At 36.5% G+C, this 27,138-nt stretch overlaps 1 protein-coding gene across 1 annotated transcript; it reads left to right on the forward strand.

Annotated features, from left to right (window-relative positions):
• The first annotated feature begins 3,603 nt into the window (after positions 1-3,603).
• klhdc8a (kelch domain containing 8A) lies at positions 3,604-11,471 on the forward strand. Its single transcript, XM_067387135.1, has 5 exons — positions 3,604-3,979; positions 4,994-5,158; positions 5,394-5,612; positions 11,080-11,181; positions 11,269-11,471. The coding sequence occupies exons 1-5, from the start codon at positions 3,604-3,606 to the stop codon at positions 11,469-11,471; spliced, it is 1,065 nt and encodes a 354-aa protein (XP_067243236.1).
• The last annotated feature ends 15,667 nt before the right edge of the window (positions 11,472-27,138 follow it).

Below are 27,138 nucleotides of genomic sequence, written 5' to 3' on the forward strand. Positions count from 1 at the left end.
TCCGAAGCATGCATGCAGCATGCATGACGAACATCTTGTAAAGATCCATTTGAGGGTTATATTAGCTGTGTGAACTTTGTTTATGCACTGTTTTGTAGTCGATAGGGGTGGAGAGCACGAGATTTAAAGGGGCCGCAGCCTGAATCGGTGCATAGTTAATGATGCCTCAAAATAGGCATTTAATTTAAAAAAAAATCTGTGGGGTATTTTGAGCTGAAACTTCACAGACACATTCAGGGGACACCTTAGACTTATATTACATCTTGTGAAAGAACGTTCTAGGGCACCTTTAAATGCTGCTGTTTTTTTCACTAAAAGTAATTTTTAAGTCATAATATTTACTACATTAGGGTGTATTGTAGCAAAACAGTAATATTTAGAAGCCAAGCCCCTATTGCAGTTGTTACTTTTCTTATACTTAATCATTATTCTTTCCCAATGGGAGTCTAAGGCAGCCCTATCAACGGAACATGAGAAAATTATGAAATTTGGCACAGTTGTAGAGATGGTCATGAATAGTGATTGGACTCAATTTTTTTTTTTTATTCATCTTTGTTCAAAACTTATGATGTCGCAAACTTAATGAGGTCGACCCAAAATCAGTTCAGAGGCTGTATCTCAGGCAAACTTTGAGCAATCGAAACGAAAATGGGTATGCTTCATCAGAACCATGATCTGAGGGTCCATGATCTGAGAGAAATTTGGCATGTGGGTGAACAAACATCTAGCCAGTGGCGCAGCAAGATGAGTTACAGGCACCTTACCCAGAGACTGTGGGTTCGAATCCCGTGTGGGGCAACTTTATAAAATTGTGTGTAATGTTCTGTCATTTTGTACGAATCTTTAATCCTCTTGGATTATACATTGGATTATACTTCTGCTCATTTTGAGTTCATTCAGCTGTTTTCATGTACGTTTCTATTTCTGCTGTTTTTGCTCTTCCTGTTCTGCATTAGGCTACAGCCCCTTCAGGGGCTTGGCCCCATATCGCTGCTTGCAGCTATATTATTAAAATATTTAAAAAAAAAAAAAAATATTAAACTGTTTTTTTTTATTATTATTATTTGGATGAATTTAAAAATGCAAATTATTCCAATGATGCAAAGCTGAATTTTCTGGATCATTACTCCAGTTTTCAGTGTCACTTTGTTGTGTAGTTTAAGAAACAAACCGGATGTCCAATATTAATTGGATTTCATTTTGAAGCTAATGTGTGTTTTGTTTACATCTGCTTAAATGACAGCTGCGATACTTGTCATTTTTCACCATTATATTCATCGGTTGTGAAAGCACTCTGGGAAAGCCTTCATGCAAGGGTTGTAGGGGAAGCATGGGAATTGTTTCTTGAGGAAAGACAGGGACTGGGGTGAAGACCACGGTTGCCTAGATACTGCTGGATGCTAAGCCGCGGTACAACAGCCCACTTCAAGCTCATTGTGTACACAGCTGAGGAGAGAAGAACAGTTGTGTGAAATTGGCTGCATCAATTGAATCAAGTGATGATGCTATTCTGGGCCGTCTTCCATATCGCTGCCTCCACTTGGATGGAAATAGAACATAAAAAGTGTTTGCATAACTTAAGCCGTGGACCTTGCAGCCATAAATAAGACAAAATGTGCCTCTCTGCATGCCTATTGGAACAACATTGAGCTTTTCTTTCTGAGTTCAAGTATTTGATATGCATTAGCCTTCTGTAATTAGTTCCCTTATTATTTGTCTTAATATGATTACAGAACAATTGTAGACTGTTATCCAATTAGCACTATGTATATAAGAGCCCTAAATGGAAAGACAACAAGCTTTTGATACATATTTTTGTTTTTAGCAGGCACTACAGTAGATCTTTCTCACATTTAACTGACACTAAGTGTTCAAATACACTCTAAACAATGCTGGGTTAAAAATGGACAAACCCAGCGATTGGGTTGTTTTTGACCCAGCAGATGGGTTAAATGTTTGAACCAACCTGCTGGGTAGATTTATTTAAAGGTCCCGTTTTTCGTGATCCCATGTTTCAAACTTTAGTTAGTGTGTAATGTTGTTGTTAGAGTATAAATAAAATCTGTAAAATTTTAAAGCTCAAAGTTCAATGCCAAGCGAGATATTTTATTTAACAGAAGTCGCCTACATCGAACGGCCAGTTTGGACTACATCCCTCTACTTCCTTCTTTAATGACATCACTAAAAGTTTTTTGACTAACCTCCGCCCACAGGAATACACAAGAGTTGCGTTTGTAGAGTGTGTTTGTCGCCATGTCGTCGAAACGCTGTTATTTTCATCCCGCAGGCCAATCACCGGGTCTGATTCCGGCTCAAATTGATAGGGTAAAATTAAAGACATGTTTACAATAACACTGAGCGCGTGCATCTCCATGTTATGGTAAGAGGCGTGACCTTTCCGGGCAAGGTTCGCTAAGCTGCTGTCGAATCATAACACAGGAACCGCTGGCACAATCAGAACTCGTTACCCGTTGAAGGAGGGACTTCATAGAACAAGGAAGTCATCAGCCCGTTTTTATGACAGTGGAAACAGCGGTATACATATAAGTAAATTATGTGAAAAATACTGTGTTTTTTTTACACGCAAAACATGAACACATGTTATATTGCACACTATAAACACAATCAAAGCTTCAAAAAACCATGAAAAATGGGACCTTTAACTCAAGTATTGTTTAAAAAATTACTATATTGCTCACTAAGATGAACCCAAGATAGGTTGGAAATCAACATTTATTAATATGTTTAATAAATTAATGTTTATTAATATGTTTGATAAGTAAATATTAAACATTTGTTAAATTGCTTATAAAGTGTTCACCTTTTGATTATTCCTGTTACCTCTAGTAATTATATGTCTGATTTTGGGTTATTGCTGGGTTTGTCCATATTTAACCCAACTTCGGTTGTTTTTAACCCAGCATTTTTTAGAGTGTACAGAGAAGTGTATATAAGTTTTTCATCTAATATTTAGGGTTTTTTTAATATTGGTTTTTACATTGTTGTTTAATCTGCACTTTATATTGTAAATATTATATTTTGGGGAAGAAAAGACAAAAATAATAATGTATAGCATTCATTATATAGAATTCAGTTTGCACATTGTTTAAAGAAAAGCATTTGGCTATTATAAATAAATCTAATAAATAATGCAAAGATTATTTGATTAGCAAGACAGTTTGCCCTACTGGCTCATAAATTCATGTAACTTCTGCTCCTAAAATATTATGCTAAATGCTTCTGGAAGAAGGATGGAACAGCAGACTGCAAAAGTGAGATGCACTCCAATGATGCCTAATATATATTCAGAGGTGTTATGAGATGAGTCAAGCATCATATCCCAGTAGTCGTGGGAATAGTAGGCGACGGTATGAGAATATATGGACATTGTCATTGTTATTGCAAATGTTGTAATCACTGTACACATTGTCATAATTGCTGTATGAATTGCACACTGCGGCTACAGCAGTGACTACTAAACATTAATGCTATTATAGACGTGGGCTGAATGTAGAGTTAGCCGTGTAAACTAATTACTCTTGATGTTTCACAGGAGCTGACTCCAAAAACCAAAGTGAGAAACCACAGCGATCGGACAGGGTGATGACGGTGCCCTCGGCCCATGAGTTCCATTGGCAGAGCCTGGCATGTCTTTCCAGTGCCCGCGTGTATCACTCACTGGCTGATGTTGGGGGGCAGCTGTATATGGTGGGGGGTTGCGATGCCTCGGGTCGACCCACCAGCGCTCTTGAGCTCTACTCACCCGAGGTGGACCGCTGGCTCAGTCTTCCTCCGATGCCCACGCCAAGAGCCGGGGCGGCAGTGGCTGTTTTGGGTAAGCAGCTGCTGGTGGTCGGTGGGATGGGGAAAGACCAGCGCCCCCTGAAGGCAGTGGAGGCGTACAACACAGAAGAAGGCAAATGGAGGAAGAGGTGCTCACTCAGAGAGGCGTCCATGGGGCTTTCTGTCACTGTTAAAGGTAGAAAACCGTCTTGTGGCTTTAAAGTCAACATGGAATAGTGTTCATTACCAATATTATTTCCATACTCTGATGTATTTACAAGCAAATATATTTAATGATTGAATGAGGAAAAAGTACAGGGCCCTTGATTTTATTCATGGAAACTGATTATATTATATTATATTATATTATATTAAACTATTTAAAAACTATATATTAAAGTTAAATAAGATGAATAGTGAGCAATACAAGTGTTTAAAGAATTGCATTGATAAATATGAATTTTACAATATTATATATTGTGTGTGTATATATATATAAGGTACAACAAATGAATAAATAAACAATAAAATCAAGAAAATGTATTAAAGAATGAAATAAATTGTTTTAGATGTTGGGATATTGAAAAATGTAACTACTACAAGTTGTTGGAGGGATACATTTTTTTAATTTTTATTATGAGGATCAATGTTATATATTAGGAATGTGTATTAAAGAATGAAATAAATAGTTTTAAGACTTGAATGGTAAAAAGTGTCTCTATATTACAAGTTGTTGAAAATGTTTAATTTTTGATAAAATACTATGTTGAAAAATATAAATTTTACACTAATACATTGTATCATTACATTATAATATATATATAAGGTCAATAAAGCAACAACAAATAAACAAGAAAATCAAGAAAATGGATCAAAGAATGAAATAAATCATTTTTAGATGGGATAGTGAAAAGTGTCTCTATACTACAAGTTAGAGGGGAATATATATATTTTCTTTGGAATAATATGATGATAAAAAGCAAGAGCATGTATTAAAGAACAAGTTAAATCATTTTATTTATGTTGACTTTAAACAAAACCATGTCAATGTCACTTTAAATAATTCAGTTACCTCTTTTCAGCCGCAGTTCTGTCAGAACATGGCATTTAAAGTATTTATTCATTGAGAATTTGACATTGTGAGGTGAGAGACTGTTTTGTTCAAGAGTTCTTTGTTCAAATTAAAGACCTTCATTTGACCTCTGTTCAGATGGCAGAGCTCTTGCTGTTGGGGGAATGGCAGCAGACCTCCTGCCTAGAAGTGTTCTCCAGCAGTACGACCTTCGCAAGGACGTGTGGGCGCTCCTTCCGCCCATGCCCACCCCGCGCTACGATACCAGCGTCTGCCTACTGGGCTCCAAGATCTACGTGGCAGGTTTGCTGAGCAGAGAGAGTCCTTGTGTATCCTTTATCTCCCCTCCACACTATGTGCGTGTGTATTTGTGTTCCTGACCTCGATGTAGTGTTGAGGACAAAATTGCCACTTAAGTTAGCTAAATCTGAAAAAATAACAAATAAAATGATTTACAATGGATAACTGGTTTATAAAATCAATTTACTTCTAAATGTGCAAAAATGACCAGTCACCACCAATATCCCTGTCCCTTCAGGTGGACGTCAGTGTAAGCGTTTGGTGAAGGCGTTTGAAGTCTTTGACATGGAAAACCGCACTTGGTCCTCCCTACCCAGTCTGCTCTGCAAGAGATCTTATTCTGGAGTCATATGGGACAGTGCTGGGCGTCTCTGCTGGTTAGGAGGACTCAGACAAGGAGGAATACACCAAAGTTCAAAGTTCACCAAGAACGTTAACATCTTTGACACCAACCAAGGTAAATTAGCTAGACATACCAACACTATAATAATACATATCTCTGTATGTCTGTTTCCCACTGTAAACATGAGTAGTGTTGTAAAACGAGCATTGAAAACTATTACTATTACATATTAGAATGAAGGATCATGTGACACTGAAGACTGAAGTAATGATGCTGAAAATTCAGCTTAATAAATTACATCTTAAAATATATTCAAATAGAAAACTGTTATTTTAAACTGTAATGATATTTCACAATATTGCTGTTTTTATTGTATTTTGGTTGGTGGGCAGAGGAGACTTCTTTCAAAAATATGAAAAAATCTTACTGACCCCAAAACTTTGAACTTTACTTCATAAAAGGCTAGATTGCTAAAGATTGTGTTGATAAATAGGTTTATAGGGCATTGGAAAAAATAGTCTAAGATAGTTTGTTGGCATTACCCAACTAAGAATGGTTTGCTAACGTTCCCATTAAGTTATGAAAACGTTATTTCTGAATGAAACATTTCTTAGTTATGCGAACATTAGGGAAACATTACATTTCATTATTTTGCAAACATTAAGGGAACGCTAGTTTTGAATGAAAAAAAAAAATTCCATGAACGACATATAAATAATGTTTTTGTCCTAAAGTTTTTGAGAACATTATTAAAGACCAGAAAGCTTTGAACTAATGTTCTATTTAATGTTACTGGGAAAATGTTTGTTCATAACTTTGAGAGAACATTGCCAGAACAATTGTCAAAGTTCTGAGAAGATTCCATGTTAGCTGGGTAGCTGGTTAATATGGAAGCTTGTTTTCACCACTAAATAAACAAGGTAATTAAAAAAAACGGTTATTTCTCACAACTGTGAGATTTTATCATGCAATTCTAACTTTATAACTCACAATTCTGACTTTTTTACTCAAAATTGTGTTATAAAGTCAGAATTGCATGATATAAACTCACTATTCTGAGGAAAAAATGTATATTAGTCACAATAAGACATTATAACACACAATTTTGAGTTTATATCTTGCAATTCTGACTTGTTTTCTCACAATTTCGAGTTTATATCACAGTTATGACTTTATATCACACAATTCTGGCTTTATAACACGCAATTCTGATTTATATCACGCAATTATGACTTTATATCACAACTCTGACTTTATAACTCACAATTGTGAGTTTATATCACGCAATTCTGACTTTATAACTGACAATTGTGTTTATATCTCACAATTCAGAGACAAAACGTCCAAATTGTGACATATAAACTCACAATTGCGAGAAAAAAAGTCAGAATTGTGAGATAAAAGGTCGCAATTTTTTATTTCATGGCAGAAACAAGCTTCCCATCTGGCAAAGCTGGTGTTTAGCTGGTCTGACCAGCTAAGAAGTGGCCAAAACCTCTATAAAATCATCAACCTTGACTAGCTTAAGCAGACCTGGAGACAAACTAATTCCATTAAAAATCCTAGCTGTTTTCAGAATCTTTTTTCCACATGGTTTTCATCACACAATGCATTGCAAAAAAATAGGCTTAGCGCTGAATCTCTCTGAATACTGTAACCTGTAAATATAAACACCAAATTAGATAAGTGCTGCTTGTACATGCAGTATTACAGTGAATCAGTGAAATCTCCAAGAAAAATAGTTTTTTTGTTGAATGCGTACATAAAACACGCATAAATCATCACGGGTAACAGTTCCCCTTTTATTCGATTTTTTTTGTTTTTGTTTTGGATTAACCCAAAAAAGGGGTGGAAAGATACAAGGTGTGACAAAATGTAAGACCTGCTGAAATGAGTTATTGATTTCTCTCCGGCTTCTCACGCTTTTTCTTCCCCTACATCGTTTCCGCTCAAATCTGATCTTTTCTAATCAGATTCAGCAGATGGGAAAATTGCACAGTTTTTTTGGACCCAAGGGCGATAAAAAAAAGTTCCTGTCGTAAGTGGGTAGCGAGGAGGTCAACTGAACTTTGCACGCTGGCGTATGAATCATTTCTCTCTTTTTTTAATTATTCCATTACTGGTGCATGTGTCAGTCAACAGGTGCGTGAGCCGGCGTTCACAGAGCAGCACGGGGGATTAAGCCTCGCTATCTAATTTCCTTCTGCCCGAATCCGCCACCGGCAATAAAAGCCCTCGCGTACAAGTCTCCCAATCTAATATAACTAGGCGATAAGATCGTGGGATTGGAAGGGGGCGTTAAATGATGCTATTCAGAAACACATTGTCATCCCTTATCCATAGCTCATCCTGATAGATAGTTGAGCCCATCTGCTCTTTTGTCTTAACGCAGGCTGCTGCGGAGAGAGTTATATCCCAGTTTGTTGGCAAGATGGATGTGCACTTTATTAAAGATCCAACTTGACAATGTATTCTTGCTAATTGAGTGGTGATAGACCCAGAACAGCATGTTTTCTAACGTTATGCCAAATGAACAGCCACCAGGATGGACCCTGCCACTTGTTTGAAAGGAATATGAGTTTGCATCTGAATAAAAAAAGTATGCTTGGCATCAGAAAAAGTGAAAGGGCAACACCGCTCAACAGAAAAAGCGTCAGATTTTGGGCCAACAACAGAGCAAGCGTTGCACGCCAAGGGCTGAAATCAATATCCTGTCCAAAGTTGACAGACCCTTCATTGCTCATTCAAGTCGGACACTTTGATCCTGATCCAAATTGCCAAATTTGCAGCAAAACATCAATAAATGATTTAACTAAAATCACCGGAGAAAAACAAACACAGCGAGCAGCCTTGTTGTCCACTGGCTACATGGGCCGCTACCTTTTAAAGCAGCTTCCTGACTGAATATTGCATAGCCTTTGATTGCATAAGGTCTTTGAATTCCATAAAGTCCACACTGCTGTTTATTTTAGTAAAGAACAGCCCACTGAGACAGGAAGAGATCATCAAGTTTTGGCGAAAGTTAATTGTAAAAGCAATGCATTACAATATTGTGTTATTCCCTAAAAAAGTAACTAATTGTGTTAGTTACTTTTTATGGAAAGTAATGCGTTACATTACTTTTGGATTACTTTTTTTTTCACCTGGTCTGGACCTGCTTGTCTGTTTTTTTAATGACAACAAAAAAAGTTATATTCTCGTCAAACATAAAAGCCCTTTTACACCAAAAGTTAAAGCATTAGTTCACTTTCAAATTAAATTTAGCCTAAGCTTTACTCACCCTCAAGCCATCCTAGGTGTATACGACTTTTTTCTTTCTGATGAACACAATCGGAGAAATAATTAATAAATATTTAGCTTTATAATGGCAGTGAATGGGACCAGTGAGTATGAGCTGAAGAAAGTGCTTCCATCCACATCCATCCATCAAAACGTACTCCACACGGCTCTGAGGGGTTTATAAAGGCCTTCTGAAGCGAAGCGATGCATTTTTGTAAAAAAAAAAAAACAAAAAAAAAACATTGTTTTGACGTAACATATCTAGCTTCCGCCAGACTGCCTTCCTTATTCAACATACATAGAAAGTGTAAAAATCTTGCAGTTCACAAACCTTACACCTTCCCTATTCAACTTACCAAAAAGTGTAACTGATGCGACGCCAGATTACAATTTCTACGTAACTTGAAAACGGAAGATGGTCTGGTGGAAGCTAGATATTTTACTTCATAATTTGTTCAAATATTGATATGTTTTTACATAAACGCATTGCTTCAGAAAGCCTTTATTAATCCCCCAGATCCATGTGGTGTACACGTTTATGATGGATGGATGTGGATGGAAGCACTTTCTTCAGCTCATACTCATTGATCCCGTTCACTGCCATTATAACGCTCGGATGCATCAGGATATTTATTAATATTTCTGCGATTATGTTCATCAGAAAGAAGAAAGTCATATACACTAAGGATGGCTTGAGGGTGAGTAAAGCTTGGCCTAATTTTCATTTCAAGCCTCATGAAAATGAATAAGCCTCAGACTGAAAGAAATGCAAATTGATGCCTGTACAGTAGAGGGCGCAGTTAAGACATTGGTTAATAAAGTGAGATTAAGTACATAAAGTATATTTGTGTAATATTCTGAGATTGCATTTCACTGTTTTTATTCATTTTGAGTAATACTGAATACTTTTTTTTATTTTTGCAAGTGAGATGAGTAAATGTATGCTCACATTTATTCTAAAGCTACAATAACCATCATGTTCACAAAGCACACACAACGCCTCTGCACTTACTCACTATTTCTCTCAACATGGGGACAGGAGAGCTGTCAGTCAATAATTATTTGAAAATTTTAATTTTGCTTTAAATGTAAAAGTAATGCATTACTTTACTAGTTACTTGAAAAAAGTAATCTGATTATAAAACTCAAGTTACTTGTAATTTGTTACCCCCAACACTGCTGAGCTAATAATCCCAGTTCGTTTTCACTTCGTCCTCAAAAGCAGTTATTGTATTGGCCTTTTTACATTGTGTAAAGTTTTTTAAAGCAACATTAGCATGATGCTAAATAATTGATCTGAGAAGCATTGGGTAAAAAGTAAATTTGGTCACTATTGGGTCAGATTAATTAGGCTGATCTATTTTTTATAGATACTTTCCGGTATTAATAATACATAAATGCATATATATTTACAAATACACAGGATATGAATGCATATAAAATTATAATATAAATCCAGTATAAAATATATCCAGTGTATCTGGTATTATTCTAGGATTGCCTGATCTGTGAAAAATGCCTGCAATGACAAAAGTTAGGCGTTGCTCTTCCATTCAGAAAAGGTTTTAATCATTTATATATACACAAGTGCTGTGAGCATCTGCATATGTGTCTTTGCAATCAAGCATGTAAACATGAATGGTGGAAGATGGTCAAACAACCATCATTATTCTAATGCCGTTTGTGTGTTATTGGCTATGTTTGTGCTTCTTGGCAGATTAGTTGACTGAGAAATGTAAATAATGTGCCAAATTAACATTCTACATCTGTGAAACACAGAAAGCCGCTCAAATCCAACTTCCTTTTCAAAGCAATTAAAGTGTTCTAGTTCAGTAATTTTTGAAGAAATAGTCCTTGCATTTATTACAGCAAGCCAGTGGCTTAGTTATTAGACACATATTAGATTCTGCAAATGGAAAAAAGTCTGTCAAGTCTAATCGACAAGCACACAGGCTCTAATCTGCAGGAAAGTCCTTTATTTCTATTTCCTCTTTAGATGCTTTAGGAAAAGCTGTCAAACAAAACCATTTCAAATCATGTACTGCATAAGCCTGTTAATTTTCTTTCACTCATTATATAAATCTGATTTATTATGTCAGATTTTAAATCACACAGTGTTAATGCTGAATTGTTTGTAATTTATTCAAAGCTAAAATACCCAGTTTAATGTACAAACTATACGTAAGACATTATTAGAATGACATCTTGCAAATTGCTGCTAGATATGCAGATAATACACACTTCACCTTTAATATTTTGCACTTTATTATTGTTATTTGTTTGTGTCCACTTTGTTTCATAGGAATTTGGTTGAAATCAGAGGACACCGTACCCTTGAAGACCAAGCGAGCAGACTTTTCCGCAGCCATAGTGCGAGGCAGAATGATCGTGGCGGGAGGTCTAGGTATGGAAGTTGCACCATAATATATTTATCTACCGCACAGTTGCTGTCACGGTTGGTGTCATCCAAACATCTGCTCTCCTCTTACAGGCCATCAGCCATCAGTGCTGGACACCGCTGAAGCCTTCCATCCCGAAAAAAGAAAATGGGAAAGGCTGTCGCCCATGTCGACGCCGCGTTGCTCTGCCTCAAGCATCGTGATCCGTGATCGCCTACTGGTGGTGGGAGGCGTCAATCAAGTCCCAAGCTCCGCCCATGAGATTCTATATGTAAAAGAGGAAGAGATTCTTTAGCCACAGAACCTTTACACTTCAGAAAAAGTTGCCTTCAATGATTAAGTAAAAGACGAATTTTCACACCAAAGGTGCGGTCACATTTACCAATGCTTGGCCAGATTTCACTGGCGAAATCCAGTCACTGCGATTTCGCTCATGTGCGTTAGTCAAGTGAATTCGCCACGCTGACCAACAGTACTTCATACATCTCTACGCTATTGACAATTGATGTTTCGTTAATGTGACCACACCTTAAAGGGATAGTTCATCCAAAACTGAACACAAAAGAAGATATTTTGAAAAATGTCAGTAACCAAACAGTTGATGGACCCCATTGACTTCCATAGTTTAGAAAAAGAATATTATGGAAGTCAATGGGGTCCCATCAACTGTTTGGTTTCCGACATTATTCAAAATATCTTCTTTTGTGTTCAGCAGAAGAAATACAGATTTGGAACAACTTGGGGTGACTAAATGATGATTATAATTTTAATTTTTGGGTGAACTATCCCTTTAAATCCTGAAATATACTCTACGCCAGTGTTTCCCCAACCCTGTTCCTGGAAGCACAACAACAGTGTACATTTTCAAACTCTTCCTAATCAAACACATCTGATTCAACTCATCAACTCGTTAGTAGAGACTCCAAGGCTGCATTTAAGTCCAAGGCTGCTTCCGAAATCACATACTATATAGGTATAGGCACTTATTTTGAATAAGTAATTACTTCACAACCTCAAAAAAAGTAGGTTCTATATAGTATGATGTAGTATGAATGTAATTCGCCATGTTGTCATTATCACGTGACCTACCAGCATCAGTTGCATCGCTTAACTGCTATTCTCAAAATCCTCCCCCGTGGCCTCATGGGATAGTAAAGTGTCCATCGTAGACTCTCGCAGGAAGTAGTAGGTACTTTTTGCTTACTGTGAATTCAAACATATTTCTTTTGTCACATACTGTTTTCCACCTACTATATAGTAGGGAAGTATACGATTTCTGATGTGATTTCCCTTCCCTCGCTAACTTCCCTCCGTCTCATTCACTCGGATGTACGTCATGTACTTACAGTACACTGCATGAGTACCCATTACTGGCAAAACCCTTGTAATGTGTTTATATGGAACGCCCAAAGCAGGGTTACCAGGTTTTCACAACAAAACCTGCCCAGTTTCTACTCAAAGCTAGCTCAAAACTAGCCCAATCAGGTTTGGGGGGATCCCCTGGTAAAAATCATGTTCTGGGGGGTAAAATTCACATTTTTAGTGGGGATCCCGTGGTGAAATTTGTATTCCAGCGGCTAAATATCATGTTATTTGGGGTTGCTTCAACCCAAGGACATGAAAAACAACCTGCGGCAACAGTGTTAAAGTAGCCCGATTCCACGGAAAAAAAAGTGGACTTGGCAACACTGGCCCAAAGCCCACTTGGAATCTGCAATGGAGCTGATTTATTATTTACAGTTTTTTTTCCTTATGAATTTGTTTTACACACCATTCTATAGCCCTGTATGTATACTTCACCTGTTGGATAAAATATTTAAAAAATAAACAAACAAAAATTATAACAAAACAATAAACTATAACAGCCTGCTTAAGGTAGCTACAGGTATTATGCAGTAAAATGTCAAGATAACTCCAATACCATACACTAGAGTTGTGTGGGGTGGGGGTAAATTAAGCTCGACCTGCTGTGACATCACAATCATGTTGCATTGTGGTCAATGGATCTGCCTGAAGTGTACATATTGAGTAGACTCGCTCCCTCGGTCAAAATCAAGGGGTCGAGGGTCTGTCCAAATACACTTCCTTCACCCACTTGACAAAGTTCAACACACTTCAAAATGGTGGGGATGGGGAAGTGCTTAGGGAAGTTGGAGAGTGTATGTCTAAAAGTGGAGTTAAACGCATCTCAAAAATAAAATTGGAACGGAAATAGATGGGTCAGATAATGGAGACATCCAAAATGTGTACTATTGGTGTGTCTCCAGGAACAAGGTTGGGAAACACTGCTCTACGCAAATACACAAATTTGAAATCTTGGCCAATAGAGGAGGCCGTAGAGCAGGGGTTCTTAACTCTGGCCCTCAAGGTCCACTTTTCTGCAGAGTTTAGCTCCAACCTTGATCAAACTTATCTGCCTATATCTTTCTAGTATTCCTAAAGACATTGATTAGGTGTGTTTGACTAGAGTTGGAGCTAAACACTGCAGGAAAGTGGACTTCGAGGGCCAGAGTTGAGATCCCCTGCCGTAGAGTTTCCTTCAAACGTCTGTCTTAAACCACATTCAGGTTGCTAGCTCTAAACATGTCAACAGTTTAAACGTAAAATATGGAATTTTAGCACCCCAGCACAAGATTCTATTCAACGACTGTAGAAAATAGACGTTTACATTGATGCCTATAGTGCCCCTTGTGGCAATGCTGAGAACGCTGACATATTTCCTAATGCAATCATGCATGAAATCAAAGTAGAGTTGGTGTTTACAGTACTTATGTAGAGTGTGTTTCAGGCTTAATGTCAGCACAACAAGGTTCTTGGATGCTAGACTGTTCAAATGAATAAGCTACACTATCTGATGAGGAATAACTAAGCACATTTTAGGGAACAACATGTATTTTAGTTCCACAAAGCTCGCTGTTAATGCCATTTTTACAAGATGCACAGCAACGACAATCTGCCTCCTAAAGCCAACAGCGCCAAACACCCACCGAACGAACTAAGCCAACAACATATGCACAAACACAACCACACACTCTTTAGAAACAGAATAAATAAGTGTTTGAAATAGAAACAGATTTAGCAGCCTCCCTATAATGGTGTCTTGAGATATTTTTAGGGTATTTACAGGGTTGCTAATTAATCTACTGCTAATTTTAGCATGATCGGCTAGTAATACAGCAGAGGTCTTGTTAATAAAGTGAAGTTTTAACTTTAGGATATTCATTGTGCATACCTCCCTGCATTAATTGTGTAGGAGGTGATTTTGGTGGTTTGTATAGTGAATATTGTTGGTTATTTTTCACTCATTCTGCTCAGTTTCATCCTTGTCAAAGGTAAATTGCACTGCTGTAGCACATACATGCAATCCTTTTTCTAAATGTTTACAGGGTCTTTATCAATTTATAGTAGCATCAAGTACTCTTTAAAAACCCCTGAAATCAAATATTGGGAGTTTTTTTGGCTTTTTAAAAATGTAAAGACAAGCCTTTTAAAATGTTCTAGCCCAAAAAACTTACTTTCCAATGGGAAATGCATCAAAACAGGATAAAAAAAACTGCCCTCTACAAAGGATTTCATGGGGTTTTTAATGCTACACTAATAAGATATTGAGTGTGTTTACAGGCACAACAATTCAGCTCATTCTGAAATCCCGGCAAAGCAAGAAACATTTATGTGAGATTTGAAATGTACATATGCGCACACAAAATAAACCGCCAGGATTGTGTCTTAAACAGTTTATGACCTTTGACTGATAAAAGAAAACATTTATGTGTTTCCTCGACCTTACATGCTACTGGGTTATTAAGCATAATCAGCGTAAGATCGTGCATGTAAACACACTCATTGTCAGCACAGAGTTCAGAGATGCAGTATTTTGAATCGAAATAAAGTTGAAAAGCCTTTAGGGAAGTCATCATAGCTATGGCCAGCATCATTAAATGATGTTTACGTTTTTCTATTATAATGTTGGCCATTTGCTCTCATTTTGTTAGGATAATGTGTCTTGGATGCACATTGCAATAAAATAAAGCACTGTAATAACATGGTTTTCTACAATTGCTTGTACGTTTGTGGTTTTGCCATTAAATGAACTTTGTCTCCAGTCTTTTTGCTTCCTTGTTTCTTGGTTCAAATTCACCACGGCACTCTTATCTGAGAGGGGAAAGAGAAACAGTGGATTTTCTTTTCTCTTTTTATTAAATAATGTCAAATAGTGACTCACTTACTCTAGTCTTGAGCAGCATGGTGGTTGACACAGAATGAGGAGCGACTCTAACCGTGTGGACTCCTGGCCTGAGGTTTATTTGTCTCTATTGATTTCTCTCACCTCTGCAGAGGTGAAATGTGTCTCTCGGTCCTGTCGGCCACACTCAGACCTGCTGAAACACACTGCAGAGATGCAGTTAAAAAGTGCTGCAGTGGTTCGACACAGTTTATCTGCAAAATGAGGCTAGTGCTGATGTGTTATTGTGTTCTGGATTGCTTGGAAGTCTCTTGACCTGCTTTCCAGGAAGTAGTAGCAGTCTCGGCTGTTAGTTTAAACAGGTATAATCTTAAATATTACGAACAAATAGCAATATTAGTTACAGATCAAGTCTGAAATTTGCATTTCTCCATCCATATAACCATTAAATTTATCCGATTTGTGAGTCGTTCGTTTGAGTCGATTCTTTTTAATGATTTGGTCAAACCAATTTGTGTGCAAATTAGTGAGGGGTCGATGGAAATATCGGATTATTTTAATGACTTGACCTTTGAATCTTTCATAGCCTACATGTCATTTCGTTCATTTGAATAGCGTTAAATTGCCTATTCTTCGTCCACATAGCAGTCCACATTTATCATATTGCAAATAGGAAATCATTATAATGCAGCCAAAGATAAATTATGAGAAACAAAAATGATTAGTCTACCTCTCGAGTCCCTATAGCCTCATTTGTCACGTTAACGAATCAATGGAGGTGTGGTGTGTCACAAACAACGCGAAATTTGTCGACTCATATATATATATATATATATATATATATATATATATATATATATATATATATATATATATATATATTAAGAAAAGGTACATTTATCTGACACAAACATGAGTTACAGCGTCATACAGGAACACATACTCTGCCACATACCATTTTAAAGGAGTCTGACCAGCAGGTGTTTAGCTGGGCAACCAGCTGAATTCCCAAACTTGTCAGCTAAAAAGTGCTTAAATCCCTCTAAAAGCCAACAGACCACCCTTAACGTGGTGAAAAGCCAACTAAGGCCATCTTCTTTTTATTTATTTTAGCAGACAGAGCGTGAACACTTTGAACGATGGAAAGAATCTTAAATTTGATTCAGTTCAACCGTCCGGAGCGACTCGCTCAAGTGAATCGGATTCTCAACGCTATAGGTGGGTGGTAAGGCTGCAATTATACTGTTTACCGCTTGGTGACACTGTTTATCAGTTTATGTATGCTTACAATCACTGAAATTCCTTGCTATACATTATAATATAGTTTTGGGTTATAATATATCCTAATAAGTCAAAGTTTGGACATGTCTAGAAGAAGTCTCAAAAATAGCATATACCATCCAGAATTCTTATTTCATAAGTGGTGGATCCAAAATGGTCAATATTCATATTCATGCATTTTATTCATAGTTTATGTTAATCATTTATGGCTTATGATTTATCAATATTACTTTTGATTTCATATATTCATGTACCCCTACTCTATATATTAATCAAGTATTTACTTTTTATTGTACCCTTATGGTTATTTTTATCTTATATTTAAGAGTATGTATGCTTGTTATATTCAGTTGTTCTTTAAAGTGTTCCAATGTGACGGGTCATGATATTGGACGTTTGCCAAGTACTGCAGAAGTGTTGTTTTCGGAATTAGTTGCTCATTTGAACTTGATGTACCTTAATCATAATATGTCCATTTCTATTTCTGCTGACATGTAATAATGTAAAATTTGCAAAATTCCCTTAAGGGGGTCAAAACAACCCCTATATTTTTGACACTTGACCAGTCTATGACATAATGGGTAAATCCATTTGACCTTTTTTGATAAGAACAAAACATAAGTTTGAGTGGGATGTAAATTTCCCTATGCTTATGGTATAAAACAGACTGAGCTGTTAGCTTTTTCCTTTGCTTTTTCCTTCACTTTTCTTTCCTCTTCTGCTTCTTCTCTTCTCATTCTGCAAATGTATTCCTTCTTTCTGTACATTCTGATCTTTATCTATTAGATACAATACTCTAAATTGTATTATTAGCCCTTAATTACTTGATGAATTTGTTTGTCTCTATAATTTCTAATGAATAAATTTGTTATTCCTTATTCAAATTTAATCTCTGATATAATCATTGCTGGACTGCCTGGATCTCATTTTCAATAAGCAAACTTGCATTATTCTTTAACAGGCACAAAGAGCACCACGTCTCCACACAACTCATTTGTGAATCACTTCCTATTCTGGACATCCAGGCACCCTGAGGACACATAAGGTGAAATGTTCTGGGGTTGAAGTACCTTTTTAAGATGTGATACATGCAGTCAGGCTACTCTGTAACCAACCCTTTCCTGTGCGAGGTGCCTCCTGGCTCCATCCACCTGGTCAGTATTCTGATCACGTGACCTCGCTGAGCTCAGGAGCACCGGGTGACCCGTCGTGAGCGGCTTTTGCTCCCTGAGCCCGGCTTCAGTGGAGAATTTTCCACATTAGTTGTGTTAAGCTATCTGCGACACGGCTCTGAATGTATTAAAACAGAGCTTTAATGATGTTTAGGCATAAGAACAATGAGGTAACATCTAGCAAAGTCTGTCTAAAGTGGAAAATGCTTACACTCTGCACTAAGCTAGCATGCTTGTGACTCAGAATGAGGAACACATTATATGATTTTCTGCTGTTTCAGAGAACATAATTGCAACAAGCAAAGTTTGAAATAACATTCTATTTAATAACAAATCGAGGAGTGTGATGTAACAATTTTCATTCCTCATATTGAAACAAATAGAACACATGCTGCTACACGCTGAAGCTCAGTAAAGTCAGATAATGGGATTTGTGAGCCTGAATCAGATATGTAACTGCGTTTGTGGGTGGAAGGAGTAGCAGGGAGAAAAATTCAAGCGAATGTCTTTATCTACCAGAAGGTGTTTGTCATAATCATGATGTAGGGCTACATTTGCGAGTGTTAACCTGGAACAATCTTTAAATCTGGACAGATATGAGAGATGGTGTCTGAAAATGGCGTATAATAATATTATCATTAGTGGCGCTTGTTATATTTAAGGTTACAGATTCGAAGTTCGTATTAAACTTTAGTGCATAATTCATCCAGCACCTCATGAAGTGAGATACTTTAAATTGCATGGATGGTTGAGGAGAGCTGTGGCAGATTTAAAAGATAAGATGCTTAGAAAAGCAATATTATTTTCTAAACCATCGGACTTTTTTAAATCAATGGGGAAAATGGCATTAAATGCTACCACATATTGTAGCAACCACTCAGAACACCCTAGCAACTGCATAGTAACGTGCTAAAAAATTACACATTTTGTACAGGCGTTCTGAAAAAAAGGGGGTCATTCCAGATTTTTGATTTTGATCATTTTTTCTGGTGAAAGAAATATATAAAGGAAGAAAAAAGCCAAAATATTAAATGTCATGAATGTATATTTACGGACTAATACACTGTTTTGTAGAGGAGGATCAAAATTACCATTTTCACATGAGATTTGGAGCCAAATTACAGGGGGTTAAAATGACTTTAGAAAGATGGCAGCATCATTATTTTATTTTTACACAGAGATTGGTTAGTCGGTTAGTTAAATCTGTTGACTTTAGCAATCTTTGTTGCATTATATGCCAATGGTGACCGTTCAAAAATGGGGGAAAAGCACTTTTTGTGTTTTTTGCCCCAAGTTTGCATGCTTGTAACTCAAGAAGTTTTAAAGATATCTTAATATCCTTTTAGATTCTGGTTTATAACAAACTTTTCTTTTGGTATCTCAATTTTAAACGCCCTATATGGTTCAATCCCAGAGATATGGAGATCTTAATGCGGCTCCTTGAGTAAATTGGTTAATTGTATGCATTTTTAGTGTTCGAAAACCAAATGTCGGTCACTTTGCATACAGCTGATATTTTTTAGTGGTTGCTAAGGTATTCTGTGACATTTTTAGCATGTTGTTATATAATTTAAATATATAAATCATGCTAACCTTGTAGTGAATACTTTAATTCGTACAATTGTCCTGCTGGAATATTTGCTCTTGCAAAACTTTAAGGGCATTTATATTTGCTCAGCCTACACACTGGGATAGATTTTTATTTATTTTTTTCTGGTGAAAGAAATACATAAATGAAGAAAAAAGCCAAAAATATTAAATGTCATGAATGTATATTTTGCGGACTAATTCGCTGTTTTGTAGAGGAGGATCAAAATTACCATTTTTACCTGAGATTTGGAGCCAAATTACAGGGGTTAAAATGACTTTAGAAAGATGGAAGCATCTTTATTTTATTTTTACACAGAGATTGGTTAGTCTGTTAATTAAATCTGTTGACTTTAGAAATCTGTTGCATTGTATGCCAATGGTGACCGTTCAAAAATGGGGAGAAAGCACTTTTTGTGTTTTTTGCCCCAAGTTTGCATGCTTGTAACTCAAGAAGTTTTAAAGATATCTTAATATCCTTTTAGATTCTGTTTTTTAACAAACTTTTCTTTTGGTATCTTAATTTTAAAGGCCCTATATGTTTCACTCCCAGAGATATGGAGATCTTAATGTGGCTCCGCGAGTAAATTGGTTAATTGTATGCATTAGAACAAGCATTTAAAGTTCGGTCGAAAACCAAATGTGGGTCACTTTGCATACAGCTGATACTTTTTTAGTGGTTGCTAAGGTATTTGGAGTCATTTTTAGCATATAATTTAAATATATAAAGCCTAGTGAATACGTTAATTCGTACATTCGTCCTGCTGGAATATTTGCTCTTGCAAAACTTAAAGGGCATTTATATTTGCTCAGCCTACACACTGCGATAGATCCTTGAATGTTCTTGTCGACTGGGTAATGACCGAGGGTTTTATTCAAGCTGACATTGTTCTTATGCTGAACTTGATGACCATGTGTGTCCTCAAGTTGCATAAATGTAAAATTTTTACCTGGCACTTCTTCAAATTTCAGTCAACAGAAACAAGAACATGTTAATTCAGCAGTTAGAACTGACCAGGCTCTCACATTACAAAAACATCTTAGTTTCTTTCTTTTTTCCTTTTTTGATTGTGATTAAAAGTGAGTTTAACTCCAGAGTAAATGACCAGCCCTCCCACTGTGATTATTCCAAATGGATAAACTGTTTTTTCATGTGCTCTTTTGTGGTAAACAAGGTCAGGAAGTATGTTTCTGCACAACTGAGACACATCCCCACGATCAGATATTGCCAGCAGAAATATGGGCAATGACGCGTTTTGTTGTCAGGTAAGCAAACTGAACTGTTCATGTTTCCAGTAAGACATGTCACTGAGGCTGAAAGCAGGGCATGTCAGGAAGGCCAACGGGTGTCTATTTTTAAGCCAAAGACTATTATTTATTTACAATAATCACCATGCAATTCATAGAGCTGCAAAAATGACAAACTAGGCTTCAGAAAGTACATAATAATGATTAATATATGAGGTTTGTAGTTATAAATATTTCATACTATATTCAGTTTTAGACATCAGTATCTATAGCTACAATTTTAATATTTGTCATTCAAATGACATAGTAGCACTTTACAGTTAGGTCTCATTTGTTAACTTTTGTTAAAGGGATAGTTCATCCAAAAATTAAAATTCTGCCATCATTTACTCACTCTCAAGTCATTCCAAACCTGTGTGAATTTATTTAATGGGCCCCATTGACTTCCATAGTAATTTTTTTCTTCTTTCCATATTATGGAAGACAATGGGGTCCATCCATCAACTGTTTGGATACACATATTCTTTAAAACATCTTTTGTGTTCAGCAGAAGAAAGAAGTTCATACAGGTTTGGAACAACCCGAGGGTGAGTAAATGATGACAGAATTTTCATTTTTGGGTGAACTATCCCTTTAATGCATTAACTAACATGAACTAACAATGAACAATACATTTTTACAGCATTTATTATCCTTTGTTAATGAAAAAGTTTATATTCAGTGCATTAACTAATGTTATACAACTTTAGATCTTAAAATGTTGAGATCAACATCAGCTAAGATTAATAAATGCTGTAGAAGTGTTGCTAAGTTCAAGTTGTTAAGTAAAGTAGTTAACGAATGTTAACTGAAATCTTATTGTAAAGTGTTACCAATGACACTATAATATTCTCTCTCCTTTGATCGTAAGTTGGTGTGTGAACTACGACCCAGAATAAACAGGTGTAATCTGTAAAATCAATTCTTTCTGTACTTCATTTGAAATGTGTGCAATTGTGCAATTTGTGGCATTGGACCTTGTGCCAAATGTCATGTCAAATGTGAGGGGAGTTCTAAAGTAGAGAAATCCCTTACGTAATCATAGTATCTACACATTTGGCAAACTCTTTTTTTTTTTTACACCGTGCATCTAAGGTAGTTATGTTATATATTAAGCCATTATATAAGGTATACACTGTTTAGCTGCTTTGGTTCTAGGTAAGCACACAATTTAGTAACTGACTGTCCAAATCCAAGTGAACATTCCTAAGAGGAAGACAAAAAACAAGGCACAGTGGACCAATCTGGCAGAGATATCCAGAGAGTTGCCAGGAGAGAGTGGTTGTCATGATGCTGTTGCTATGGATAGATTTGTTTTGCCGGCTCATCTGTACCTCAGCAAGTTGTGAAAACACTCCAAGAAACACTCTGAGCATTTATAAAGATAATGAGGTTTGCAATCCACAAGCTGGTCTTAGATTTAGGTGCATAAGGCTATCGCTTAATTAGCACAAAATTCTGAGCAAAAATTCCAGTAGTTATGAACGCTGAGTTGAACTGGATTGTGACATCACTAAAATGAATAGTTTCAGCTGTTAAACACTGGTAAACATACAGCTGATATAACCATCCGTTTTGTGTTCGAGGATGCTATGGGTGTGAAAACAACAAGATAAGGTGTGATAATAATATTACACATCTAAACATGGAATTCTGGAAATATTTCAATCTGATTTGCAGAAGTATAGTTTTTGTTCCAAATAAGAGTATATTTCTGCCAAATGGTTTGTGGCCAAACACACACACACACACACACACACACACACACAAAACAGTTTCATACACTATAAACTGAGAAATAAACAACAAAGATCTGAATGGATCATCCGTGTGTGGGTCAGTACGTTTTTATTTATTTATTTTTAAGAAATTAATACTTTTTTTCAGCAAGGAATCATTAAATTGATCAGTTGAATGGCAGTAAAGACATTGACATTGTTGCAAAATAATTAAAAAAGCTGTTCTTTTGAACTTTTTATTCATCAAAGAATCCTGAAAAAAAATGCATCACGGTTTCTACAAACATATTAAGCAGCAAAACTGTCTTCAACATTGATGATAATAATGTTTCTTGAGCAGCAAATCATCATATTAGAATGATTTCTGAAGGATCATGTGACACTGAAGACTGGAGTAATGATGCTGAAAACATATATATAAAATATATTAAAATAGACTCCTTTTAAATTGTAATAATATTTCACAATATTACCATTTTTACTTTTTTGATCATATAAACGCAGCCTTGGTAAGAGATTTCTTTAAATCTTACCAAGCCCAAACTTTTGAACAGTAGTATATGTGCATTAAACTTCACATTAAATGAAATCTTTCTGCTGTAAGCCATATATCGAGATCTACCAGTTCACATTTTTTATTGTTTTGATACTGTGATTTTGTGTTTTATGTACCGTTTCTGGTCACCCCATAATTAAAATCTATAATTATTGGTATAATTATACTGTTATACAGTTTTTCACTGCCACATACACAGTACTGGCCCCAGGCATATAATTAAGATTCTATTCTATTTATTGATATTTTCTTCTGTTTCTCTTGTATTGGGAATGCATTGACAGTGCAGTTTAGCCGTCTCTGCGTCAGAGTCAGCTGTCTTTTCTTAATCTAGACTGGTCTTGTTCTAATTAAGCAGTGACCTTTACATTCCATTAATTTAGGGCAGTTCAAACAAACTCTCACCTATATCAGCTGATGTGGACTTACTGAACTTCATGTGACTGAACCAATTTCAAACCCGCCTCATTCTTCTGACGGATTTACTTGTTTATCTGCATGCTTTGGTTGACTCTCATGAGAATGGCATGTGTAGCTGTCATCAGTACTCTGCTTTCTAATCATACAGCAAGACTCCTGTTAAACAAATGCTGACAGATATAATCGCACTTATAGTTAAAGGCACAATATGTAAGATTTTTAGATTAAAATATCCAAAAACCACTAGAACAACATTATTTTATTGACTTGTGTACTTACAATATCCCAAATGTTTCCAAGAATGTTTAAATCCAGAGAAATAAGCTATTTTAACCAGGACACAGACCGTGTTCATACGTCGCCTATCAATGACATCATACCAGCGTTACCCCCGATTCCTGATTTTATTTTGTAGAAACCATGGAAACACCAAAGACGCTTTAAAGATCCCGTTTTTTGTGGTTTTTTGAAGCTTTGATTGTGTTTATAGTGTGCAATATAACATGTCTTCATGTTTCGCGTGTAAAAAAACACAATATTTTTCACATAATTTATTCTCTGTATACCGCTGTTTCCACTGTCATAAAAACGGGCTGATGACTTCCTTGTTCTATGAAGTCTCTCCTTCAACGGGTAACGAGTTCTGATTGTGCCAGCGGTTCCTGTGTTGTGATTCGACAGCAGCTTAGCACTCCTTGCCCGGAAAGGTCACGCCTCTTACCATAACGTGTGCTGCACATAGTTTTACATGTGGATTATTGTGGTGTTGTGCCGAAGACACAAAAGACAATAATTCCCGAGAGACTGAACTCTTTAATCTCCACAAGCAGTGACAGAAAATGTACAACGTTAGCACTCACTCAGAAGAGTACCTCATACAGAAAACAGCCATATACATAAACATAGTCCCCTCTTGTGGCCATTATGTGCACTGCAGTCCAACATTAACTATTGCATTAAGGATACCACAATTATAATTTTCGGGAACCGAGTTAAACAGAAATTGTAACCATTGATCTCTAAGTACAGCGTCCCTGGGAAGGCCAAACAAAGGTGAAAATAACACCGTTTCGACGACATGGCGACAAACACACTCTACTTCTCTGTGGGAGCGCAACAAGACCACGCCCCCTTTTTTGTGTGTTCCTGTGGGCGGAGGTTAGTCAAAAAACTGTTTTAGTGACGTCATTAAAGAAGGAAGTAGAGGGATGTAGTCCAAACTGGCTGTTCGATGTAGGCGACTTCTGTTAAATAAAATATCTCGCTTGGCATTGAACTTTGAGCTTTCAAATTTTACAGATTTTATTTATACTCTAACAACAACATTACACACTAACTAAAGTTTGAAACATGGGATTACGAAGAACGGGACCTTTAATATATTATGTTTTATTAGATAGGTGAGCAACTGTTTGGATACATTCATCAACAGAAATGTTTTAAATCTTGTTTTCTTGATTTATAGCAAGTACCATGTTTTACCATGGCTAATATTGATCTAGCTTACTGCAGTGTGCAATGTAAATGCACTGTATTATAGAGTGGCGAGCTCGATGGGCAGGGAGCACAAGATTTAAAGGGCCAGCAGCCACTGAATCGGTGCATAGTTAATGATGCCTCAAAATAGGCAGTTAAAAAATTTATTTAAAAAAATCTATGGGTATTTTGAGCTGAAACTTCACAGACACATTCAGGGGACACCTTAGACTTATATTACATCTTGTAAAAAAAACGTTCAATGGCACCTTTAATACATTAGCTCATCCATAAACATGAGTTCCATCCCAAGTCTTTTCCACCGGCTATAGACATGAAGACAACACCTCCCATGATTCCGTGAAATCAAGGCGTCCTTAAGCTATGCCTTTGTTTTGAATAAGCGACCTCTAGTGGCGAAAAACTACATATTGTGCCTTTAAAGGATAGTTCACCCAAAAAATGAAAATTCTGTCATTAATTACTCACCTTCATGTCATTTCAAGACTTTGGTTCATCTTCGGAACACAAATTAAAATCTTTTTGATTAAATCCGAGCAATTTCCATCCCTCAAATGACAATCTCATAACTGACACTTTGACATTTCAAAAAGTTAGATCCTAAAACTAAATTGAGCGGTTTAGCCCAAATTTTCTTTATATGATAAACAGATTGAATTTAGGCTTTTATCCACATATAAACATTCATCAACTCACACATTGGTTGTGGTAAACAACTTCAAAATGCTGGACACGTCTACAGTGAATGTGTCATTCACTACAACCACCAACAATAAATGACATCACAAGTCAGATAACACTGTCTGACAACACAAAAAAATAGTTATCTGTGACTGCATGGCAGCCCTTTGAAAGTGTCTTATAAACAAATACATGCTTCAAAATACAGGTCCATAAGGTCACTAAAGACAATAGGCCTGCATTAAGTGGGCAGTAAACACATTCACTTTTGTAATGTGTTTGTCCCTTATCAGAAGGAGACAAGGATTTCTAATTCAAAATTCAAAGAGCTCACTTTTGATTTCTTACAAACACATTCGATTCCACCCAAGGCTAGAAATTTACAAGTTCAGTTTGTGGGTTTTCAGACGCAGCTACTTTGGAAACATTCTTAGACATTCTTGTTGGCAAGCAGAATAATAACTCTCAAAGCAACTTTTTTTTGTCCCCTGAGAAGCACTACTGAGCACAGAGCGCCAGGGGATCTTGTTAGGGGTCAGTTTGTGGATCGTGTCGATGCCTTGGGGTGTAAGCATGTTGTGGTGTCCCGGTTGGCCAGCTGAGAGCAGCTTCCCGACATCCTGATAGCTTTCAGAATAAAGCCATGCCTTGTGACTTCTCAGTGCTGGGGTTTATACTGCATGTACTAGGAGGGGAAAAAAAGCTATTATTGTATATTTGTAGTGGTTTTCTTTATGCAAGCATTCTACCATAAAAAAAAGTTTTCATAATTGCACATTTAAATCATATAGGTTCTTCAGTGGTTCTTTGGAGCCCTTGTATGATTTTGGCTGTATATGTTCTTGAGTTGGTTACATGTTTTAATGTTCTATTGTAGGTTCTTTAAGTCAGTGTTTTTGTTTCTGCATATTTAAAACGCCATTTTAATCTTTTAGCTTTTTTTTTTTTTTTTTTTTTTGCATTAACTAAAAGGAAAAAAACTCAGTAGTTTAGTAGATCAATGTTATATTATTCATTTTATTTGTCGCTGCATGTAACTTAATTTATTTCTGGCAATTAAATCTTAATAGTTTCCTCTTGTATGAAGATTAATTCATATTTATTCATTTTCTATGGGTGCATTGGGTGCAGTGAATGTATTACAGCCTTCGGAAACAGATTCAGGAAGACAAACATTTAGTTTCAATGATTATCCAGAGTGTTGTTAAATTAAAATCAACTGCGCTTCCTGATGCTTGTAAATGAACACGTTAACACACACGCGAGCCCTTCTAGGCCTACTATGGCGAGGGTTTGTCTCATGAATAGTAATTATATATACTTTGACGCCCCGCTTTCTGATTGGCTGAAAATAAGACTCTGTTCTAGTCAGTTCGCGAAGGAACGAATCATACTAGGGCGAATGCTTGGGTTCATGAATAATAATTACGTTGCGTGACTGGACGCTCTATTTACATATTCATGAGTTAAGCGTTTTCCATAGTAGGATTCGTTTCTCTTCAGCGTCGCCCGCCTAGCGACTTCCTCCTGTCATATAGATGCGCAGGATCGAGCGCGTG

The sequence above is a fragment of the Chanodichthys erythropterus genome, chromosome 6, assembly GCF_024489055.1.
Source record: "Chanodichthys erythropterus isolate Z2021 chromosome 6, ASM2448905v1, whole genome shotgun sequence".
Classification (NCBI taxonomy): domain Eukaryota; kingdom Metazoa; phylum Chordata; class Actinopteri; order Cypriniformes; family Xenocyprididae; genus Chanodichthys; species Chanodichthys erythropterus.

Coding starts and splice junctions, on each gene's coding strand:
- klhdc8a (XM_067387135.1), top strand. CDS start 3,604: ATGACGGTGCCCTCGGCCCATGAGTTCCATTGGCAGAGCCTGGCATGT. Junction 3,980..4,993: donor GCTTTCTGTCACTGTTAAAG/GTAGAAAACCGT, acceptor ACCTCTGTTCAG/ATGGCAGAGCTCTTGCTGTT. Junction 11,182..11,268: donor GATCGTGGCGGGAGGTCTAG/GTATGGAAGTTG, acceptor CTCCTCTTACAG/GCCATCAGCCATCAGTGCTG.